The sequence below is a fragment of the Corvus kubaryi genome, unplaced genomic scaffold (genome assembly GCF_017639235.1).
Source record: "Corvus kubaryi isolate FWS band 111438036 unplaced genomic scaffold, C.kubaryi_AGA036_p1.0 68, whole genome shotgun sequence".
Taxonomy (NCBI): Eukaryota; Metazoa; Chordata; class Aves; order Passeriformes; family Corvidae; genus Corvus; species Corvus kubaryi.
In genome coordinates, this window is record NW_024582056.1 from 9373029 (window position 1) to 9397711 (window position 24683).

Sequence of the window (24683 nt, forward strand, 5' to 3'; positions counted from 1 at the left end):
AATTTTGACAAGGTCATACAAAACCATGGTAATTGTATTTAAAGCTCACTGTATTTTCTTTGCTGAGACTTTGAGATAAAATGCTTAAAATCCCTTTCATGGACTTATAATGCATTAAATATTTATTTTTAAATGTGCATGCCAATGAAAAATCATTGGGAAATCTGTTATAAAAACATAGCTCTTCAGTATGAGGTTTTGTCTGCAGCTGAGCATATGAATTTGACCCAGCTGAAAATAGCCCTAGACTTTTGGCAAAAGTATTCTTGTTCTCTTGGGACGGGAGGAAATGGCAACCACCATGAGTTCATGTGCCACTTCAAACAGTCCAAATTTTCTGAGCAGAGCCAGCATTTAATTTGTGTCTGTCTCCAGGCCAAAGATGGTGTGGGTATTGGTTCTCTTGCCCTTACAGTGATAATCCATTTGCTATTAACTGCACTTGGGTTCGAAAATACTGCGTGTTTAATCTGGTGGACTGGATCTCCACTACCCGGTGCTGTAACAAAGAAATATAATGGGCTACAAGAGAGATTAATAAGATTTTTGAGTTGCAGAGGCATTAAGTCAGTTTAAAGCTATTGGTTAAGCTTCTCAGAGCTGGTAATGCATTAATCTTGAGCTTCACCACAGCCGCTGCTGGCGTGCATTAAGACATCTACATGGTCACCTTGTGCTTAGCTGTTTTTCAGACTGAGTTAGCAATAACACTCTCCTGAGTCTTAACTTAAGGTGAAATTTGCAGGAGATGGGTTAACAAAGCATATGCAGTGATTCTCGGTATCAGGTGTTTGGTTTTACCTGCTTTATGGATAGCAGGGCTGCAAATCTGGGATTGCTGGGTATTTCTTCTGCCATGGAGCCATCTGTCTCAGTTTGGACTCTTGAGCCTGCTTTGATCCTCCTTCTGCTGACGTCCACCCCTTTAAGGACTGCAAAAGCCTCACTCAGTGGTGGTTGTGAACCTTAGCTTGACTATTTCCATGCTGCTTTTGCACTTCCTTCATTTTGTGATAGTGCAGTTAGAACCCCAGGTGAAAACATCTCTCCAATCTGTTTAATTGGTGTTAAGGTCTTCTAGTCCAGAACTGGCATGTCATTTAGAAATTTGTTTGATGGTTATTTCCTTCTAAGGTTTTGAAAATGACAGTGTTGCTTGTTTCTTTTTGTTTTTTTTCTCATTCTTTTTGAACCCTTGTTTTATATGTGTGTGTTTTTTTTTTTTCCTCTGCCTAGACCTGGTTAACCAGTTCTGTGAACAGGTCCTCAATTTTTTACTTTGTCCCTACTTTCCTGTCGTAGCCCCATCTTCCCCTGGTGTCGACTCCGTACCCTTACAGCGCACAGGCAGTCAACACGGCACACAGAACGCAACCGCGACCTTCCAGAGGGCCAGCTATGCGGCCGGCCCAGCCTCCAATTACGCAGACCCCTACCGACAGCTGCAGTATTGTCCTTCTGTTGAATCACCATACAGCAAATCTGGGCCAGCCATCCCACCCGAAGGGACCTTGGCTAGGTCACCTTCCATTGATAGCATTCAGAAAGATCCCAGGTGGGTGAAACCTTCTTCATTGTCTTCTATTTCTTGCTCGTGCGGAGGTTTGTAATTGCAATTTGCTTTGTGTGTTTCTGCTGTTGGATATAAAGAAAAGCCCACCTGTGGTGGTACACGAAAGACTTTGTTTGCATGATGACAGTATAGTCCTAATGCTTCACCTTGGAAAGCTCTCATGAGCTCTTCTGTGCAATGAAATGATTGGAGTGGTCTTGAATGTGTGTGTTTAGCCTGCTTTCAGTAGTGCCACCCCTCAAAAGCTGAAGAAAAGTAATTTTCTCTGGAAATGGGAGGAGTGGAGTTGCTGTTGACTCTGTAGCCATTGTGGATTGAATTTTCAAGTTGCTTCTTGGGCAGAAGTTGTTGCAGTTCTTGGTTTGTCTACATTTAATGTTTATAAATGCTGCAGAAAAGGATATTTCGGTATTGTCCAGTGAGACTGAGCAATGTGAAAGCAGCATGTAACCAGGCTTATGTTCCACCCCATGTGTTGTACAGGCTTCCAATGCCAGTATGTAGTAAAAGAATGTATGATTACAGCTTTGCAGAAATGGTTATTACTGTGCATGCTTTTCAGATATTTATCTCAACTTCTAATGTTGCTAATGACCATCCTCATCTACTTAAGGAAGATGCAAGGAAGAAACTTAATAGCCCAAGCAGGCACATAGATTAGAGAGAGAATTTTCTGGGAAATTCTTTGAGTTCCATGATAACAGCAAAAGAAATGCTAGCTGGAGTCCTCAATGCACTTTGTGGTTTTGTTGAGTTTTCTGAGAGAAAAGAAAGCAATTCTCTTTGGTAACTTGAGTTTAAACTTGTTAAAAGTGTTAATTTATATCAAGGTTGTATTTTGGCAGACGGTGTGATTTATTTATTTATTTGTTTGTTGTAATGTGTAATTTAATGATAGGAGAGTCCAAAAATTTGCCTGCAACAAAAATGCTGGAGGTTTTTAAGTAACAATTTGAAGAGACTTCTTTCCCAAAATTTAAAAAAAAAAAAATTATTCTCTACTTGTTCAGCATTATAGCAGTTCTTTCTCTCTCTCCACCCAGGAACAGAACAGCAGATAACATTTTACGGCACATCAGAAACATCACTGCTTGCAGAGTTTTACTTGTTGAGAACACTTCTGTCGTCAACCTTTTTTTTTCCCCCTTAGCTTTAATTGCACAAATTTGAAAAAATATGAATTTAATTGCTCCCCTTCTTCCCCCTGCCCCAAAGCAAACATTGGTAACCAGAGGGAAAAAGTCTTTTTCTGAAACAGTGGGTATCCCAGAATATAAGAGCCCATGTAGAAAAAAGAGCTTTGCTTCGTAATTGTCTTATGTTGAAACTTAAAGAAACTTACATTAGGAGTGCACTAAAGCAGAGGAGAAATGACTGTAATCTATATGGAATGTTTTTAGGAGAAGCATGATGGTGTTGAAGATACTATTCCCTAAAACAGGAAAGACACATTTACAGTATCTCTACAGGTCTTAGACATAATATCTTTTTAAGAAAAGCTTATTTCTGTTCAGTTGCTTTGCTGTCACTTTGCAACTGTTAGCCAGTTAATGTATAGGATACATGCTTGTAAAAGATTTCTTCTTAGAGGTTTTTCATTTGCTTCTTTTTTGGTTCTTCCTTGTCTTGCGATACCATTTGTACATTCATGAGTATTGATTTCTGTAGGTAAAGTAGGAGCAGGCAGGCATCTAGGTATAAATTTAACTTCATAAACCCTTTAGAGGGGATCATTAAATATTATTACCAGTTACTATTAGATGGACTGGAAATTTGTACAAAACTTTTGTAAGTAGGTTTGCATTACTCTTGATTTCATTCATTTGATCCATGGGCTGTGTGTGTTGTATATTACTATTTCTGCTCTTGCATGTTGGTTTGAATCATTCTGATAAAGAAATATCAGAAACACCCTTGATTATGTTATGCCTTAGTCCCCAGAAACCGTACTCCACCAAGGGAGACTGACTTGTGAAACTGTCTGTGGCCTACAGCACTTGCTGATCATTCAGCTATTGGAAAGACACTGAACATTTAAAAGGCATGTGAAGAAAAGTAACAAAAGCAATCAGAATGTTTTTAACATGATTGATTTCTATGAATAGATTACAAAAATGTCAATAAATTACAAGTGTGGAAATGATAAGATGAAAGTCTTTCCAAATATCTCAAAAAATAATATGGAAGGGCAGAAATTACTTAAGGTAGAATGTGGGAGATACAACCAGGAAAAGAAAAACGGCCCAAATGCAACACAAGCTTTCAGTGGCTGTGTTAAGTTGTGCTGTATGCCCCCAAGGTTTACCAGTTGCACCTTACAGAGCAAGAAAAAAATACACAGGTTGGTCAGGAGCTGCACTTTGTCAACTGAGAAGTCACAAGTGTCCTTACAGCCGTGTTGCTGCTTTTGTTGGCTGGTTGGTTGGAGTGTTTTGTGACTGTCACGAATCATGGAGGGCAATAGTAGGCATCATTTTCAGACACCAAACCTACCTGTCCAACCAGAGGTCCAAAAAAATACGCAGTGTCAGAGGAAGATCTGCAAGACAAAAGCACACTATTTGCAGGCTTTTGATTAGCATTTCCTGTGTGTCAGTCAGCTCAAGATGAAAAATAGATATCCAGAAAAGATTGTACTCACCCTAATAAGCAATCAGCATTCCTAAAACTGAACATCATTTTCTGGATCTTTAATTCTGACAGAATTTCTGTCTGAAGGCCCAGAAAAATGGTTGGCAGGCACTGATGTAATTGACAATTTTTTCCATTGTTTTCACCATGTAGTTTGTCTTACTGATACTCCCAGTTTTAAATACGTGTTCTGAGCTGACATTTGGCAGATGAAATTTTAGCTCAACATCTGTTCTGCATCATCCAGCTGTCATAAAATGCAGTTCAGTGTTCATTAACTTAAAGTTTAGGACAAAAAATTTAAAAAAAAAAGGGGCATTAAGATGTTTACAATCAAGTTTGTGGCAGGAGATAATTTTTAATTTATGCAGGTAGACTGTTAACTCATAGGAGCTCATAAACCAGGTAGTAAAAACTTTACACATACGTACTGTTGGAGAGTGAAGCTTTGTTGTTTAAAAAGGAAGTAAGTCCCATATCACTGTCAGAAAAAAAACGTAAGTTCTGCTTATGGGAAACGGAATAGTTCATATCATTACAGTTGATATCATTACAGATGGGTTTTTCAGAGCATTCTTTTATGTTTACTTCATATAAAAAAAGGAAAAGAAATATGAAGTAGGGCTCTGATATCAACTGTTTCATGCCATAATCTCTTTTATGAAAATGTGGTATAAGGAGGGAAAGGACACAATATTTATTTTATTATTATTTGGTTCCTACTGAACTGTGAATGAGAGAGGTCTTGAGTATGTTAAAGTATCAGAAATACATGTTAATGTGATATTTGCCTACCTGCTTTCATGAAGGAAGATTAATCTGTCTCTTGGCACCAACAAATTATCTGTGGTTTGTCTATTTCTAATTTATTATTGTTGTTGTTATTATTATTTTATTCCTTAGTTTTATTTTGTCTATTTCTACATTTTAGAAACTGGGGCAGTCCTAGAAGTAGAAATGTTGGGATCCAGCTGTCCAGTTTTTATTCCAAAATCCATACTTGCCAAATGTGTATGAATTACTTAATTTTTGGGGTTTTAACCTAGTAAGCAACCATGTACATGCTACTGATAAGTTGCACTTGCTACACAACAGATGAAAACCAGAACATTTTCACATCCTCCGTTTAAATACGTACCAGTGAGGTTTTGTGGTTGCAGTGCTTTTGGTGGCTTATGAACTCACTGTGCGTGGTTTGATGTGTCCAGTCAACAGGTGTTCTTCATTGTTGTGTGACTTCCCACCTGTTTTTATTTACACACATATACACAGGTCATCTCCTGCAAAGAAGCTGTCGAGAAGCTGAGGTAACAGCAAGAATGATGTGAAATACATTATGGCTACCAAAGTGATTTTCAGAGCTCGGTGTCCATTTCATATGGCCTTGAATTATATTGAAAATTTGCCATTATGGCTTCACCTTTCATATGTTTCAGAACCTTTAGAACTATTTATTCAGAATAGAGGAATAATTTGGTGAATGAAGCTGTAAAAGCTGTAATGTATTCATTATAGAGCAGACTGTAATAATGATTAGGCTCTTGTTTAAAAAGAAAAAACATGAGCAGTAGAGAATCATGTTGCAACTTTATAAGAAAAGAAGAAATTAAACCCAGCTATCTTGTAGTGGTTCTCACCTTTAGAACTGTCTGGGTGTAGATCAGCACAGAGACAAGAGTTTTCCAGGTATTGCATGATTTAACTGTAATACCCTGAAACATTTCTGCTCTGTTTTGTGTTTTCAAAGTCAACTTCTCATTTCATTACCTCTGCTGACCCTAATTTCCTCCTAAGCAGAAGATGACAGTGCTGTCTGTCTTCTAAACTTTTGAATTGGCTTTCTTTTCACTTATGAAAGGATATAAATTAGATCAGAACATTTTGTGTGAACTGTAAGTTTCAAAACTCATCTTTTTTTCTCTTCTTTTTTTTTTTTCCCAAAAGTATATTCCATTTGCAAAGTACAAGCTAGAGAGCATTCTTTTTCTGTAGGAAAAATGATAGAAGTAAAATAAACTCTAGTTAAATTTCTGTGCTCCAGTAAAACCACCTATGAGATTAGCACACGGAGTTTGGAGCATGGTCTGGTAAATGTTTCTGCAGGAGTCTTCTCCATATATTTAATCTCACTTTCTTACAAGGATTAATAGTGTTAGTCTCCTGGAAGTCTGAATAGCAGCCACACTCTCTGAACAGTCTAAAGAGGTAAGAAAATAACAGTATAATCCTGCACATGTGCAAGGTTGGCAGTCTTGGTGGGAACATGTCTGGTAGGTTCTTTGGGAAGGGTTGTCACCTTCAGAAAGAAACTTCTGGTGAGATAGAAGGCCTTGCTGTGACTGTGGTACGGGTGGTGACAGCATTATGCAATACTGCCATTTTCAGGCCTGAGACATGGGCTGGGGTTTTCAAAATCCCAAGGGATTGGTGGTGGCATCGGTGGGTTTCTGGCCTAACTCTCTAATGCAAGGTGTAGAAGATTGAAGTTCACATTTTCAGTCTGGGTGAGACAGAACAGGGCTTGCACATACTCCTTCCTGCTTTTATGTGACACAAGGCATGATAGGCAGCTCTCCTTTTCACTTAATTGTTTTCGAAGGTCCCTCTTACCCTTATCTGAAATTAAGGGTAAAGGGGAAGGTTTCTCCACAGGTGGTAGTAGTAGGACAGCCATGGGAAACACACTTTTGGTGAATCAGAGCATGTAAATTTTGGCAGTGTAGGTTTATCTCCAGAAGCAAATGGTTCAGCTTTCTAGGTCCTGTGAAAACCGAAAGATTTTTTTTTTTCCCATCAAATTTACATAAGCCAGGCCCCTTGTATTGGTAGAAGGAATCAGACAGTGTTTGAGAGTGCTCATTTCATAGGTCTGTGTTTATCTTTCATACAGGAAGGAAGTACCAGGTTTACTGTCCCTACACAGAAATCATACAATTTCTCAGGATTTAATGTATACTCCTCTGAGCATGAAAAACTGACCCCAAAAGAATAAATCTCAGGAGTCTAAACAGCACAAGAAACCACCCAATTCAAGAATAACAAGTCTGGAGCACATTGTAATTCTTCATACAGATCTCTTCTACATGGAAGGTGGGAATTTTTAGTTAGTGCACAAGTTAGTTTTTAAAAAGCATAGCAGCTATGATAACATAAACAGCAATCTGTTTCTCTTTCCTGATGAAGATAATTAAGAATGAAGCTTGCTTCCTTAAAATAAGTGAGGATGTAATCCATAGACTATCCTACAGTCTGTTAATTCGGGATTTTGGGACCTAGCTGGAAAACTTGTCTGGAAAAGATTTTCCTAGGGAGTATTTAGTTCCAGCTTGAGCATGGCAAAATAAACAAGCATCTGACTGGTTCTTGCAAGTGTCAACTTATGGCAAGGTAAAGAATTGATATCCAGAACTTGTAAAACTTATTTTTGTGTGTATCTGAGCACATTGCTGTATGTGCCAACAGTTCCTGTCTTTCCACTGTTTACATTAAGGTGGTTTATAAGTGGCTGGGGAGGTGTTTGGCACAGGTGGAGTAATTTCACAGCACAGCAAATGCAATTCAGTTTGTACGGAATTATCCACCTGTATTCGCTATTTTTTTTTCACTGGAATTTGCCCCATATTGTTTAGCAACCTTCTTTCTCTAGGAGAAATGTGTGGCAGTAAAAGTCATCCCAACCAAACGAAACCAAAGAAACGGAAAATTAAAAAAAATCCATTAACTGTAGTATACAGGAACGAAGCGACTCTGCTTTCAGCTCGTGAAGTACTTACTACCCACTTGCTCTCCTTTCTGACTGGTACCATTTTACTGACAGTGCCGGAGGCCACTCAATATTGTTGCCATCCTGTCTTTTAAGAAGTCTGATCCTATCATTAGCAGACCTGCTCTACTGCAAGCACAGAACATCACACTTTCAGGATATTACAGTAACATGGATGGTGCTGGTCTATGTAGTTTGAATAATGAGTATATCCAGGAGAGCTTACAGTTCCTAACCTATGAGCAGAGTAGAAGAGGTCATGCGTAGCATTTTATTTGGCAGGTTATTTATGCAGTATGCAGGGTATAATTTTGAGAGAGATGATAACCTTGTCTCTTGTCTTGATCTGCAAGTTTAGCTCTTCCAATCCTCTCCCTCCACCAGAAGGTAATTCTTTTACATTATGCTGAAGGGAGGGAAGCAAAAGGCTCCTTAGGTACTTGTGACTGGGGCAGGGTGTTCAGGAGGATGCTGGCAGGAGAGCCGCGTAGTATTGTTAAGTGCACATCTAATAGCTCAGGGGAGATGAGACTGATGTCTTCTTTTTGAAGAGTTTTGTTATTTCTAACCCACCTTCCTCCCCAATGCTGGTCTGCCACTTGAAGAACAGCAACAAAGCCCTTCCCTCTCTTTCTTTCTTCATCTGTTGTGTATTTTAATGGCCTCATTCATCCAAGAAGAAGCAAGTGGACAGTGTACCTCCTACTGTCTGTAGCTCATTTCTGGTTCTTGCATGGCATTACTGAGCTTCTAATGGCAAATATGTATCTCAGTGCAGTTTTTGCCTTTGTTTGCCATACATTTTTCTCAGCATCCTGTGGCTCATTTGCAAACTTTGACAGATGCAAAATCTGTGTGGTGCCTTTCTGTGATGACAGACTGTAAGAGCCAGGAAATGTTGCAAGTATATTTTCTAAGCAGACATTAAAAACATGGAGAATCATACTTTCAGGCTTTAGTGGGCTCATGTAAGCTGTTACAATCTCCTGGCAAGATAAACCACATAAGAAGCTTCTCAGTAGTAACTCTTGGACATCTCATCAGCCAAATGGATAATAATGATCTTACTGTTTACAGGGACGTTGAGAACAAGTTAAATTTTTAAGGTGCTTTGAAGTTCAAAGGATAATCTTGCTTTTACTTTCATGGGAAATATGATGGGAGGGAGAAGAGGGAAATAGATGGAGAAGATGAATGGGGGAAATTTTAAAGAAGTGAGATAAAATCAGGACACATAGTCTCAAATTTTTTTATTAAAAGAAGCAACTGAAAGCCATCCTTGATCCTGAGACAAACTGCCATGCAGAGATTGTTAGTTTCAGAAGCTGGACTTCAGTGTGATATACCATAGTTACTTTATAAGCAGGAAACAAGAGCTAACATTGAGAGTGCAGAACATTTCTGCAAGATAATAACATCAAGCGTTTGCTGAAGAAATATTTCTAGTGTAGAGCCTTTGAAAGGAAAGAATGATCAACAACTTTTATTAGTTTGTAGCAGAACTTTATTGCTTTTATAAATGAAGAGCTTGACTTTAAGAACTTCAGCTCTATATAGATTAAATACATTAGATGGGAATAAACCTATCTGTACCAGCTCACTCAAGATCACAGAATCACAGAATATTCTGTGTTGGAAAGGGCCCATAAGGATCACTGAAGTAGAATTGTTCCTGCTCAGGACACCCCAGGAGTTACACCATGTGCCTGGCAGCATTGTCCAAATGCTTCTTGAATTCTGTCAGGCTTGGTGCTGTGACCACTTCCCTGGGGAGCTGTTCCAGTGCCCAGCTTCTGGGTGAGGAACCTTTTCCTGATATCCAACGTAAACCTCTCCTGACACAACTCAGGCTATTCCCTCAGGTCCTGTCACTGGTCACCACAGAGAAGAGATCAGTGTTTCTTCCTCCTCTTCTCCTCGTGAGGAAGTTGTAACTGCCAGGAAGTCTCCCCTCAGTCTCCTCCAGGCTGAACAGACAAAGTGACCTCAGCCACTCCTCATGCAGCTTCCCCTCCAGACCCTTCCCCATTTTCATAGCCCTCTTTCGGGATCAGAGCCTGATGTGAAATCTAGCCTTTATTTCTCTGGTGCATCACCATTTCCCTGGTGATCTCCACTGCCTTCACTTAGATTGTTCTTTCTCAGCCTCCTCCACTGCCCCGTTCCAGGAGCTCAATGAACAAGTGTGGTTCAGAGATGCACCTCAGTTCTTAGCATTAAGCGAGCGGTTTCCTAGGAAGCAAAAGATACCACTGATCCCATAGAAAACTGCAGCCATTGTTGCCAGGGAAACTCCTAGTCTCTAGACTTAGTGTGAAATATTTGGGGTTTTTACTTGTTTGGTTTTGGTTGGTTGGTTTCTTTGAGCCACTGCAGCACCAGTTGGGATCACTTGCTGCTTAGCTTGCCATTTACCATTAATAATTCGAGGGTCGTGTTTGTCTTTACTGTGCAATGAAGTGGAAGGATCTGGATAGCTGAAGATCTGGAAAGAAATGGATAGGTTTTCTTAGCCCAAAGGAGGACTAATAGTGAGATGTCTAGGTTTCCTGAACATACCAAATATAAAAATACGGAGGAGGAAGGCACATGTGGAGAAAGGAAGAGCCATGTAAATTCTGTCCCAAGATAAAACAAATAATTTACTTCAGGAAAAGAGCTAAAGCTACACAGGTATAAAGAAAGCATTTTAATATAGTTTTTACTCTTTAGAAATCATTTGAAGTTAGCTTGATAATCTTTTTGTTCCATGTGAGGACATGATGTATTTATTTCACAGATTTCTTTTTGAAGAGGAGGGCTGATTTTTGTTTTTATTCTGTTTGAGGCTATGTTTTTCTTTCTACCTACCTGAAATTGAGGATCTTGAGTGTAAAAACTTGGTTGGAAAGTTTGGGCCTGGTAGCTGCGGCTTAAGGAAAGTGATGCTGTGTGTGTGTGTTGGTGAGAGGAATGAGTACAGGCAACAGAGGTGTAACAGGGTTTCTTAGTAAAAGCAGCTGCCTTGCCTTCCTGTTAGCCAGGGCTGTGTTACATTTCATTGTGACTCTCTCAAAATCTGTGCTGGTCCATCAGCCTCACTTTATTCTGCCTCTTGTTGCTAGTGTGAAAAGTGGTCCCTTTTCTTGACTGGGAGATGGCTGCTAGGAGTCAAAGGGTGAGCCTGGAGCAGCCTACAGGTGTTTGTTTTTCAGAGGTGTTGGTACTTTCCTGTTAGCTGAGTGATATTGCTGCTGTGCCCATTCTGGTTCAGAATTGGAGCTGCAGATCTGAAGTGGGAGGGTGCGGTGAGTTCCCTGCTTGCAGAGAGCCAGGGTGTCCGGCCTGCTCACAACTGGGGATTTGCTGCCTGTGAAGTTTACTGTAGCTGAAGACACAAAATATTTGAACTGTTTTAGTCAGTTGTAATTCATGTCCAATGATTCACAGAGAGGAGCAGCCTCTCTCCTTCGGTGAAGTGATCCTATAATTACATACATGTTTAGGTCACCTTGCTAGAGTTATGGCTTTAAAACGAAAGGAATTTGGTTTCTTCCTGCAAGACACTGGCCTCTAAGGGCTTAGCCTTTTTACGCCTTTTTAGGTTTTTGTACAGTTCTGTGATTCCTTCCAACACCTTTTAATAGGGAAGCTTTAACTTTTTTCTGCATGAGAATAGCTGTTAAATATCTTGTAAAGCTCTGGCTGCACACAAATGGGCACACAGGGGGATCTTTTAGATGTTTTGCTGTTAGCTTTTTCAGGAAAAAGTGGGAGAAAGGGGTTTGATTTCTCCTGTGGCTTTACCTGAGTTTGCCATGGTTTGCCAAATTACAGAACCTCTGTTTCTGCAAGGCATTTCATCTCTCATGTATTTAGAATTTCTCCTGAATGCATGAAATCATCTCTGCAGGATGAAATCTTCTTTGCATAGTCTTCTCTGGTGAATGTTTTTTTCATTTGTCAGCAGCTACATTTTTTTAAAGAAATTTTATCCTAAACTATCAAGGTTTTAGCTGCAGCTGTGAAGGGATAACCGATCCTGTCAGCCGCTGCTTTTTCTGTGGCATGGCTCCAGCAACCATCTGTTACCTTTATGCTTCTGCATGATTTACACACCAGAATCTCCCCTCATAAAAAAAAAAAAAACAAAAAACAAACCCCCAAAAAACCCCAACAAAACAAAAACAAAACAGTAGAGAAGTGCTGCACAAAAGCTTCCTTTGAAGCATGTAAGATTATGTATATTATTTCAGTAGACATGGAGGACCAGTTCTTGGGTCTGGTAAGAGAGACTTTAGAGCAATTTGGTTATGTTGCATAGGAGGAAGGGGCTGCCTTTTCACAGGGGGAAATGCCTGCATGAAATTTTCTCATTGGGAAGTGTGTGCATGACTTTCACAGAGAAATTAAGAAATGCACACTGACCACCTCTCCACCTTTTCCTTTCCAGTTATGAGCTCACGCTGATCAATTTTCAAGTCACCTAGGTGGAAATACTTTCATTGAGAAGCCTGTTTATCACCCCCTATATGCCTGTGATCATACCAGTTGTACACATGGGTGCAGTGAAACTGAGCCTAATAGTTCCTAATCCACAGTAGGTTGGTTACTAAGCCAGATTTGCCTCATAATAATAATGCAGACAGGTTCTCAGAATAACTTGAAATGTGAATGCACAAGCCTTATTCCTGCTTCATTTTGTATTCATCGACATAAAGCCGTCTGATACTGAACTTACATCTTCTTTGCTTTTGTGGTTTTAAAATAAAATTAGATTTTGGCTTAGATTTTACTATTTATTAATATTAAACATAACAGTTTCAGTCTGTTTCAATGCTTGTACTATGGATTTTTTTGTTGTTAATTTTTTTTTGTAATTAGCAGTAAGAATGTGGTAGGAGTCATCAGCTTCTCAGCTGTTTTCCAAGAACCTGTGATGAGAAAAAGTCTGCACTTCATTGCTAAAATGAAACAAAATAAGGTGTTTTGGAAGGGTAAAGGGAAGACCTGATAGAGCTGTTCTCCTTCAAAAGAGAGTTTCTCGAGGAAAAAAAATCAGGAAAACTATCTGTGCATCAATCTTGCTAAACTTTGTTTCAGAGCACTATTTATTTTGCCTCTCTACAGTTAAGAGTAGAATGGGTGGCAGAGAAATTACAGAGCTGGTAGGTGGCATCTGAGACGTGCGGAATAGTGAAGGTAGTCCGTTACACTTGTGTTGAGAATTTCAGCACAGCCTGAAGGATGATTAAATGCACAAAGTAGTTTTCAGAAACATTTTTAAAAAGAACTATTTATGAGCTCACTTCTCTAACATTTTAAACTTCTTTGGAAAATGCAATTCTCTGCATGTGGTGTTGATTTAGTTCCTTGCTGTTGCAAGCTTCTTGGGAAGGCTAAATTTATGGTGCTCCCAGTTGTGCTGAATATAAGCAATATAAGCTAAATCCTGCAGTCTTTTCAAAGAGGAAATTCCATTTACTTTGTAACATGACTTTGAATGCAGTAAGTGCAACAATTCAAAGAAACTTCTATTCTGTTGGAATTTTGACAGTGAGTCTTGTCATCAGTAGTTAAGAGGCAAATTTTTAGGTTTGGAGCCCTGTTATTTTTCATTAAATAATTAAGAGGATAAGAGAATAATGCTGTCATGTGACGTTTTATTAGATTACAGTGAAAACTAGTGAGTTTCAAGAATTTGGTGATGATAGTTTGAAGTTCAGCATTTGTTCACAGTACAAGCAGAGTCTGGAATTTTATCAGTATGTTTCTCTCCACTTTGTGAAACTTGTATGTGGGGGAGAAAATGTTTAAAAGGCACTGTTGTCAAGTTCACAAAATACGTGCAATGAGAAATACGTGGAGAAAGCATTTTCAGCCTGTTTCCTCTAAAATGGTTTTGTAGTTTCCATGTACCTCTCTCACATGCAACAGCTGAGTTTCCCAGCAAGTTCACAACAGCTAGAAGCAGTTCAGGGATGGTTTGGGTGGGTTTTTTTTCATACTTTCAGACAAATAAAGCTGCTTGATTCAAACAAGAAAATAACATTTCTTGGATAATAGTTCTCTAATAACTTATCACTCAAATGGTAAGATGTTAGTGTAATGAGAGAAGTATTTTTTACTGTCAACATCTCTGTAGAGTAAAAATTTTGTTTCAGTTGGGATGTCAGGGATTCTGCTTTAAAACTTTAATTAAACTTCTGGAGAGTTATGGTTTAGATTTTTCTTGTAAGACCTAAAGTTTGAACTCATGTCTCAGCGGTAAAAAAGTAAAGCAAATAAATTTTTAATAGAGAAAGTTGGATTTTCATATGCTGGTGTTTGGTTTTGTTTAGTAAATTCAGAAAAAAATAATGCTCTTTTGAAATAAAAGCCAGGAAAAAAAGAATAAAAGTTAAACTGAGTAAATGTAGCTTTTGAGTTTTCTGGGAATTTAAAGACTGATTGAATGTTTAGAAAGTTCAGAGGGAAGAGGCATGGTTGCTTTCACATGAGTGTTGTAATCTTGTAAAAAAATATGATCTCTGACTTTGTTTCTTTTACCTTAGGGAAAGAACATTTTGGCAAAGAACATTTGTTTCCTCATTCTCCCCAAACCATGTAAAATTTAGGCTTTGTATTACTGAATTCTCTTAGGATCCCATTGAAAAGGAGACTGGTGTGAAGATTTATGTATCTCTCTCAGTGTGTGCCTGTGATAGTGATAATGATGCAACTCCCTTGAGAAGACACAAGTTGGAATGGAGGCTATCAAAAGTGCCTGGAGAATGACTGGCCAGTATCCCCTTTTAATATGCAAAACAAAAGTAAAAATGTGGATTGATGCTGCTGTTTCTGCACATTTTGCTAGCATTTAAATGGTCCAGTGGTTTCATTTTGCTGTACGCGTTCCAGTTTACATAAAATTGCACATCTTTGTCCCGAAGAGCTTGGGTTCAATTTGAAACGAGATGCGAAAAGCTGGACGGATGAAGAACAAGAGAAAGAAAGGCAGGGTTAAAACCAAAAGCAGTTAAATTGTTCAGATATGCCAAGGATTAATAATGGGTAGTTTCTCCCTGGACAGGTCTGCTGTGAAAGCCTGTGGGAAGGATGCCATGTGAAAACTGCATAAGTATTTTTGGAAGATGTGGGCAAATATGTGCTCAAGGTTGTTGTGGAAGGAGCTTTTCAAAGAGTATAGTGAAGGGCAGAACTCTGAAGGACCTTGTATATCTATGAAAACTATGTAGAAAATGTAGCCAACTATTCTCAGCAGTCTCATGATATGATCTTGTAAAAATCAAAATTGCTTTGAAAGCTTGGCTGCTGGAATAAAAAAACACACATCTTTGAAATAGGCTAGCAATTTAACTGCACAGCTATTAAGTCTGGTTAACTAACTCGGGCAAAAAAAAAGTTATGTTTTCTTTACCACTCCACACGTGACATTTGCTAAGCTTAGCTTATTATATATACCTATATGTTTCTGTGTATATATCTGTGTATGTAGTATTAAGTAGGGCTTTTAGCTTGAGCACATGCTGGCCATGGAATGTCTTGAAAACAGAAAATGCAGAGCACAGGATTTTTAACAACAACAGTTGAAAGACCTCCTGTGGAAACTTCAGTCTTTCTGTATATAAAATAAATACAATTTAGATATGTAGTGTGTATGCATATGTAGAAACCATAATCTATGTTTACCTGGTGTGAATCTGTGTGCTGACAGCATGTGTGTGTAGGTGAGGATATGGAGCACAGGAGAAGGGTGTGATTTTTATTCAAAGACGTGTGAGATTACTTTGGTTTATAAGAAACAGTAGGATAGGTACAGAGTGAGTGGAATCTCCTTGCCAATACAGTTGGCTGCTGCTGAAATTCCTTGTGTAAATCAAACTGAAAGAGAGTAGGTTTAGCTCAGATATTAGCAAGAAGTTATTCACTGTGAGGGTGGTGGGGCTTTGGAACAGGTTCCTCAGAGGAGCTCTTCTCTGCTATTCTTTAAAATTACAAGCTCAGGAGCTGCAAATTTTGCATGCAGAAATTCAGTTGCAGCAGTTAGTTTTATTTATGCTATTGGGACTTTCTTGATTATGAAGTGGAAACTACAGTATCATTTTAGTTCAGTTGTGTTTGTGATGGTTTTCACTGACAGGAAGCTCAAGAAACAGTCAGGGTCATTTTCAGTATTTAAGTTATAGGCAAGTTACATAGAATCTCTTTTTTTATTTCCATGGTTTCAAATACAGAGTAAATATGGATGCTTTGTTAAAAACAAAAGTAATCTGAGTATTCAGAAAAGGATAATATATTGCCTGGGTTTCACATTAATGAGTTGTTGTAGCTTAATACTTTACCTTGGACTGTAACACAAATCCAGTTCAGTGAATAACCAGACTGACAGATGCTGCACCACATCACCTCTGCAGGCATATTATATGAAGAACCAAAATACGTGACAAGGTAGTGTAATTCTGAAGTGACAAGAGTTCTGACTTGGTTTATGTCAGCTGGTATGTCTAAGAAAGGCTGGTGTCTTACTGGGGGTGTGATATATTTGGAAGCTCTCACCCAGTAGAGCTGATCTGTGAGACTGAAGTTCTCTATCTTGGTTTCATGACTAAGTTTTCAATGGAAAGAAGCTTTCCAGTTTGTAAGAGGTAAAGGAATAAGTAGAATTTTGCATAGTCCTAGCTTATTTGCTTGCTAGGAGATGTTGCTCTTCCTGGAAGACCTATGACTGAGACCTGGGTTTGCCTAAACTTTAAAGAGTGTTAATACTTTCTAAGGGTATTAGTTATTAAAGAGTAATAATAACCTTCATATTAAAGAATATATGTATTTATTGCATATTTCACATATATTTGACCAAATTCTTTGTTGTAAAAAGATAAGTTTACTGTATAGGACAGCAAAGTTATTACTTTCTAAATGAGATTTAATTATTGGCTGATATGGTACTATTTTATTTGGGGTTTTTTTTCAATTAATTTTTTAATAAAGACATTTATCCCTGAATAGTGTACTAATTTTTATTTTTAGACTCAAAATCACATTTGCTGAGGACCTGTAGAATAATTTCAAATTATGGTATGTTACATTAAATTAGATGATGCTTCCTTCTTTTGGGTAGGAAGCAGATTCTCTATATGCTTAATGGAGATTTATGTTTTATAGCCTATTACATAAGACTACTCTCCATGGAACCTCAATAAATTAGGGAAAGTAATAAATTTTCTGGGTGGGTTTTTTTTTTGGTTTTTTTTTTGGTTCTTTTTATCACTGGGGAATGTCAGAAACGTTGCAAGAATACAAACCTAGTAAGAGTCAAGTGAAAAATCCCCCTCATATGTTACATCACTTCCAGACCAAGGACTTGAGTCTCTGAAGTCCTTAGAATAGATTCTTTCTTTCTTTCCTGTTCTCTTGTTTGACACTTTAACTAGACATAGTTGAGTGATTTTCAACAAGGAACTAAAAATATGTAGGAGAGTGACAGATATAAAACTGGTATGAATTAAAATGGTCAGAAGACTGACATGGAAATGTTTCTTCTAAATTTGTCAAAGGGTAGAGCAGAAAACTTTTTAAGACCTACAGTAAAGTAGACTTGTCTGTGAACTCCAAGAGCACTATTCCTAGTTGTAAATTTTCTTCCTGCTTATTTTCGTCCTAGGAGGCCTTTCTGGCTCCTAGGCTTCTGAACCTTCAAATTTGAAGTGTGACATGTAGGACATCATTCAGGATTTCCTGTCTTAATGTTTTTGGGAACTGTAGCATGTATGTGTCCTGTCAAATAGCACTTGTTTGGAATGGCAGTTGCTCTCTGCCTTTATTTCTCCTTTTTGCTGTAATCATTTCTAGCGCCCCTAGTGATGTGCTGTGTGCCAGGGTGCACAGCCATCTCATCTCATCTCCTCTCATCTCACATGGATTTTAATTCTAAAGTGGTCTCTGATGCAAGTGGGAATTCTGTCCCCTTGTTTCATGCACATACCATTTTTTCCCATCACAGAGCAGGATGCTGGCCAATTTTTATTGGGATAACTACTAACTTCTCTGCTGAAAGAGGAAGAATTCAGAGCAGAATTTTATTATGGTTACAGAAAGTGCTGTGAGTAGCTGGGAGAGTGAAACTGAGCTCTTAATTCTTTACATGCAAGGAAGGGTAGAAGAGGCAGTGTGGTGATATTTCAGCTAAGAAGTTGTAAGGCTTTAATGCTTCATCATTCAGAATAGCTCATAGGGCAAATTACAACTTAAATTTGGTGGTGAAAGAGACACACATACTCACTGAGGGGCTTATTCCTTGCTATACTATACACAGAATGCCCAGGCTATATCGATTTTGGTCTATGACATTATTGTTTAGTATTTGAATTTTCATTACTGGCAGTTTTCTAGCTGGCAGTGTCTGAAGTTTTCAAGAACAGGTCTAACAAGCACAACCATGCTGGAGTTGGTAGAAGAAGCTGTGAGTGTTGACAGAAAGCTGCTGCTGAGAAATTATATATGAATTAGTTCATGGTAGGAGCCTTTTGCATATATCAGACTTCCAGGAAGAAGCTTGGAAACTGCGTCTGGATTTCATTTTTCAAAGTTACAGGATATGTACTATATAATTGAAAAAATGATCCTCTTGGTTTTTGAGCTAGTTGGGGGCACTTAGAGGAGGGTGCTTTTTTTGCCTTCTTCCATGTCCCTGTCTCCTCCACAAGTTGTAGTTAGACTGGAGCAGTGCAATTGATGGTATGCCATATGAGGGGGGAAGCAAGGATCAAGAATCATCTGTCATGGATAGCTAATGAATATTTTCAGAATTAAGGCTGACCTGAAAGCTGTGACTTGATGACTTGCAGATGATGCTTGCAGGTTGTATCAGTGGTCTCAGTAACTCTGCAGCAACTTAAAAAGAAAACAAGAACAAGGGATGAAGTCTGCTCTTCCCCACAGAAAAGGCTGAGGGGTCTGAGGGTTCTTGTTCCAGCAGATTAGTAAAGTTGAAGATAATATGAACCTGTGCAGTATTAAAGTACGACATCACTGAATGTTTGCTGGTTTAAAGTTATTTTAATGTGTTTTTTTTGAATTGTCTTTGTGTCTTCATTCTGAATTTACAAAACAGTTTAAATATTCTAAATTATTTCAGACAAATTTTAATTTTTTTCTGTATTTTGCCTTTTTATTTTTATGTGGTTGAAGAAGCACATAGGTGCTTTCAGTAAGGAAAGTGCCCTTCCAGAGCTTTTTATCAATAGAGAAGATATACAATTGCATTTCAGTCTTTGCATTCTAAGATACAAAGCTATGCTTTCAAAGACATGAATTAAGTTTTTGTTTAATAGAATTTGAGTGTAGAGAGTATCAGAGGAGTATCTGGAGTATAAAATGCTGAGAGCAGGAAGTTTTTCAATGCACTCACATGGAACAGCTTTCTTCATTTTATTTACAAAATTTACCTTTTTTGCTTGAACACTTGGCCTTAACTAATCTCTAACAGAAGATATAGTATCTGATTCACAATAAATGTTCTAAAATATACTGTTTACAACCTGTCTGTAAGTTCTTAGTGTTGAATATGATGCCACTTTTCTCTAAAGGTGTATGTACAGTACTGTTAGTGTTACACAGGCAGCATAAATAATATATTATGAACCTGAGCCAGGCAGCCTGGGTATTGACAACAATGTGCAGAACCAAGATTGTTCTGCAAAGCAATCCGAAAAATGAGGCTATCAGTTGCTCTCTCAGTGGGTAGGTGAGGCAGCTATAACTGAAAGCTAGTTTGAATTGTCAGCATAAACTCTGTCTAGCTTGTGCATACACTGGAATTACTGAATTCTCCAAAAAAAATTGTCACAAGTTGTCAAGAAAATCTGTTTGCTTATGTGAAAGAAAGATACCCGTCTCTGGGACTTCCAGAGGACAGTATTTTAATGCATGACTGTGTTTACAGAGTGTATTATTTCTAGTTTGGGTTGGTTCTGATTCTGCAAATTTTGTCCACCTCATTGTCCACTGTTGTCTTCAGCAGAAGGCTGATTATCCTAAGAGAGGTGATACATGTGTAGGTGCATGTGTATCACAGAAACAGGCTTAATTTCTTAAAGTCCAATGAAGGTTGGATGGGTGGTAGTTACAAAGAAGGAGAAGTGGGAATGAAAAAGGCATGTGACACCCCTTATCTTTCATTTACGCTGTCTAGTACAGTGCTCAGCCTGTGTCATGTCACAGGATGGCTGTCACAGTGGCTGTGCAGCTCCAGCATATGTTGGTCCAGTTTGGCTTGGAGAAACACTCATGATTTAGTGTATAACAGTTTTTGTTAAGGTATTTTCCTGTTTCAGCCTTACCCATGAAGCAAAACACTGCTTTTCTTGATAGATATAAACACTAATTTTTGACACAGATTGTACTTTTGTTTTCCACTACTTTGAGAGAAGTTGGGTTTTTTACGTGATCCCTTTCATGTGTTCTTGGTAGTTGTTCTACAGTCATGCATGCAAAGCTGTGATCCACATTTATTGTATTGCCACCAATTGCTTCAGGCCCAGAGGTTTTTACCTACTCTCCTTAATCCCTTTATCTGCTAATTGAAAAAATCCTTGGAAATTTCTTGAGGTACTATTATCCTAATTCATTCTAACAGGTAGTAAGTCATATTATTTCAAACTTCTGGTTCATGTACAGAACTTTGGCTAGAGAGTAAGGGGTGAGCTCATCCTGTAGTTGCGTAGATAGTGTTCAGAGACGTGGAATAAGGGGTTGACCTGGAGTATTTTGTTTGGGTTTTATTTTCATTGGCTGAACGTGCCTTCTTAAAGGTTTTTTTCTTAGGGCTTTTTTGTGTTTGGTTGGGTTTTTGGAGTTTTTTAGATTACTTGACAGAGTTTGATTATCAGCTGTGTCTGCTTGGCTTTATGGTGACTGAATACCTTCTTTATATCTCCATAATGGTTTGGGAATAGAAATACTGTCTTTTTTACAAATGAGTTGTGAGTAGCCATCCAAATTGTAGTTGCATTGTTCACCCGTGTGTGATTATAGGATCATCTGGTGAAAAAGCAACTGTAATACATAAAAAATCTTGTTGCCCAGTTTCCACAAAAACCCTCTTGGGTTCATACTACTATATACCTGTCACTTTGGCCATAGGTTAAATGTAGACATGCAGGTAGTGTATTACTACTAAAAAAAACTCTAAGCATAAAAAGGCTGACACTGTGATTTGAATTAAAATTAATTAATTAATTAACCACAGCCTAAACTAGCAGTTTTAGTTGTTTTCCTGTTACACGTTTGAGAATATTTTCTGTACAGCAGGGGAATATCATCTCGTTTGAAAAGCAGCCATCACGACACAGATTTGTCATATAGCACATTGGAAATTATCCATGAGAGTTTTAGTGTGCTAATTTTTACTGCTACCCATATCTCTCCATACATTAAAAAAGATGAACTAGACTTGAGATGAAAAAAAGTGTTACCATACTTTTTCAGATACGTAATTGACTTCATATTATTAAACTGGAAATCCTGTGGGATGCTAGAGCTTATCTTGAATAACAGCTCCTTGGTGGCCATCTGGGCTTTTAGGTGACAAAACAATGTACTAATTTTTCTTAACACTGTGATATTCTGGAGTACAGTGCAAGATCTGTATTAAAATCAACTTCCCAAGGGGGGGCTTCCCCATCATCTGTTTTTTTACACCCTCCCACCACAGTATTTTTTTGTGCTCTGCTTACAGACTTCACTTACATAAAATCCAAAAGGGAGACAGCTTGTGTCGATGCTGAGGGTTTCTTACCTTATATAGGTTAAAGTAGTTTATAAACTTCCAAAACATCAGTTATTTTTGTTACACTGTACAACCTGGAAAGTGGTTTTTAGACTGATATTGCTTAGGAAGCTTGTTAGCTATGTGGCCTCCTCTCTTTTTATTACAAGATGTTGCTAGAAAATCCTCTTTAAAGTTACTTCAGTTTTTCTAATATATCATTTGTATCTAGATTGCCTGTCTTGATTTCATCATTCAATAGCAATGAAAAATATAATTCTTTAGACCAAACATTCTTCAGGGTGGTTTTATCTCTAAAATTGCGACTGTCCTTTAGTTAGATTTAGCCAGGTAAAATATAAGAGTAGAATAATGGCATAACATATTTTATTCAAAGTCCAAACCACTCCTTGTCCCAGGGAGTTCAGCTGCAGCCAGAAATGCCACCGCCACTGAAGAAAAAAGTCTGGTCAAGAAATGCTGCATGTTGCAACTTGTTGAAGCCCAGGTTTGTTAAATGCTCTTAAAAATGAAGAAAAATGAAAGAAATCAGTGCTTCAAAGCATTTGTTTTGTGCCTGTTTTTCCAGAGTCAGAGTATCTATTGTTTCTTTCAGTTCAGGGAAACAGGGATAGTTGAACTATATATGCAGTTTTTATACAAAGGCCGATGCTCCTGTACTTTTGTAGCTGAGTGAAGGAAGGATATTACTGATTAAAAGAGAAGATTATTTAGCCATACCTGAGATGAGCCTGTCCTTTCAGGCTGATAGTCTGTCTGAAACAAGGTAACATCATCAGCTACCTTAAAGTGGCTAAATGCCCACTTAAAGGGTAATTGTTCTTCAAAGGAGGTGTGTCAGCCGGTTTTCTGCTCTGAAGTCACCATGCTTGTTTTTTTATTAGTACCACTATTAAGCATGCAGTATTTTTCCTCTCCTCTCAAATTCCTGTTGACTTCAATCTGGGATTTTAAATGAGGTCTGTACACTTGTAGCATTCTGAAAGAGGAAGCAACGAAACTTAAGAATTGTGATTCTAAGTTAGCTCAAAGGGCTGTTGAGTCCTGTATCCCCTCTGACAGAGGCTAGCACACAGGGAAGAGGAGAGAACAAGCCTGCTGTTATTATGCAAAATGTTTTTGCATCATAAGTCAGGAACATGGCAGCTTTACATTAATATTCCTTTATAGACTTGTCATTCCTGAACATGTCTAATCTCTCTTTGAGTGAATGTAAGCTTTTGCATCCATATTGTTTTCAAGGAGTTTTTCAGCTTATATGCACCTTCTTTAAGATCTCTTGGGAAACTTCCACTTGATATTTTAATTAGGTATCTATCAGTTCTTGTACTGAATACAGGTTTAAAAAATAGATCCATATTCCTCTTCTCCATGGCAATCATAATTGTGTAGATCTCTACCACACATCATGTAACTCATTTCTTTTACAGGCTGAAGCATTCTCTGTGTATTTAGAAGTGCATATTATGGAAGCTGTTCCTTAACTGTTAGTGTTCCCTTACACCCTTCTCTATTTTCATTAAGGTTTACTTAATTATCTTTGCAAAAGAGAGGTTAGAACCAGGCATTCAAGATACAGGTGTGTACCGTAGATATGTATGTAAAGATAATGACAATGGCGCCTTTGTCTTACATTGTTTTCCTAATCACATATTGATTTCACAGATGTTTCACAGTGTGAAGCTGATACTGTCTTAGAACTGTTATAATCCAAGTTTTTTTCATTTTTTGAAAAATAATGCACTTGTTGGCTTCTCCACAAGCTTTCAGTGGCTCATGTGGTTGCACGTGCTCATTAATTCAGTTTTCAAAAATAGTTTCTAAAAATTTGGCCAAGTTTTTACAGGCATGTGGTTCCCCAAATATTCCCTGTGACATTGTTCTTTTTTAATTAGCATTCCTCTATCTGTTACTCTCCAGTTACTTAATACACATATAATTTTAAGCAGGAGGTTGCACACTCTAGCTAGAGGTTCTGTTATTTCATTCTTGCATTTCTTTTGTTGTGCATGCCATCTTAGAATCATAGAATAGTTTGAGTTGGAAGGGACCTTTAAAGGCCATCTAGTCCACCTCCCCTACAATGAGCAGGGATCTTCAACTAAACCACGTTGCTCAGAGCCCCGTCCAACCTGACCTTGAATGTTTCCAGGGATGGGGCATCTACCTGGGCAGCCTGTTCCAGGGTTTCACCATCCTCATTGTAAAAAATGTCTTCCTTTCGTCTTGTCTCAGACTACTCTCCTTCAGTTTAAAACAATTCCCCTTGTTCTATTGCCACAGACACTGCTAGAAACTTTGTCCCCAGCTTTCTAAGACACCCCCTTTAAGCATTGAAGGAGGTCCTCAACCCCAGCTCTCTCAGCCTTTCCTCATAGTAGAAGTGATCCAGCACTCTAATAATTTCTGTGGCCCTTGTCTGGACTCACTCCAACAGGTCCCTGTCCTTCCTGTGCTGGGACCCCAGAGCTGGCTGCAGCACTGCAGGTGGGGTCTCACCAGAGCAGAGCAGAGGGGCAGAATCCCCTCCCTCACCCTGCTGCCCACGCTGCTTTGGATGCAGCCCAGGACACGTTTGGCTTTCTGGGCTGTGCGTGCACATGGCTGGGTGTAGTGGGCTGGGTTTGTAAACGGGCGGAAACACCAATTTAGTGTAGTGGTTTGGTCCAAAATACTCATTACCGTTTACCTCCTGTGAGATAAGAATTAGGAGAAACGCAAAGCAGGCACCAAACTTGAAAGAATATAAAGAATTTCATTAACAGACCTAAAAGAAGAAAAAAAATCATACCACACCTTCATAACACTTCTCTTCCCCCGACCTTTCTCCCTTCTCCCACTGACAATGTAAAAAGACAACTCTTGAGATGTTCAGTCTGTTTACTACTTCCATAATAACCTTGTTCAGTCCACTTAGGAAGAGGAGTCTCTCTTGCCCATGCTATGAA

The 24683-nt window shown here is 38.4% G+C and overlaps 1 protein-coding gene across 5 annotated transcripts in view; it reads left to right on the forward strand.

The window, feature by feature from the left end:
• CTNND2 (catenin delta 2) overlaps positions 1-24683 on the forward strand; it is a 288488-nt gene that overhangs the window by 47653 nt on the left and 216152 nt on the right. For 4 of the 5 annotated variants that reach the window (XR_006019595.1, XM_042048673.1, XM_042048671.1 and 1 more), the window contains exon 3: positions 1237-1555. The exons of the other annotated variant lie outside the window; for it this stretch is intronic. Coding sequence is in view for 3 of the 4 variants with exons in the window: in XM_042048673.1 (XP_041904607.1) it covers positions 1237-1555 (319 nt within the window). In the remaining variant the exon portion in view is untranslated. The remainder of the gene's footprint in view (positions 1-1236; positions 1556-24683) is intronic. 5 annotated transcript variants of the gene reach the window in all.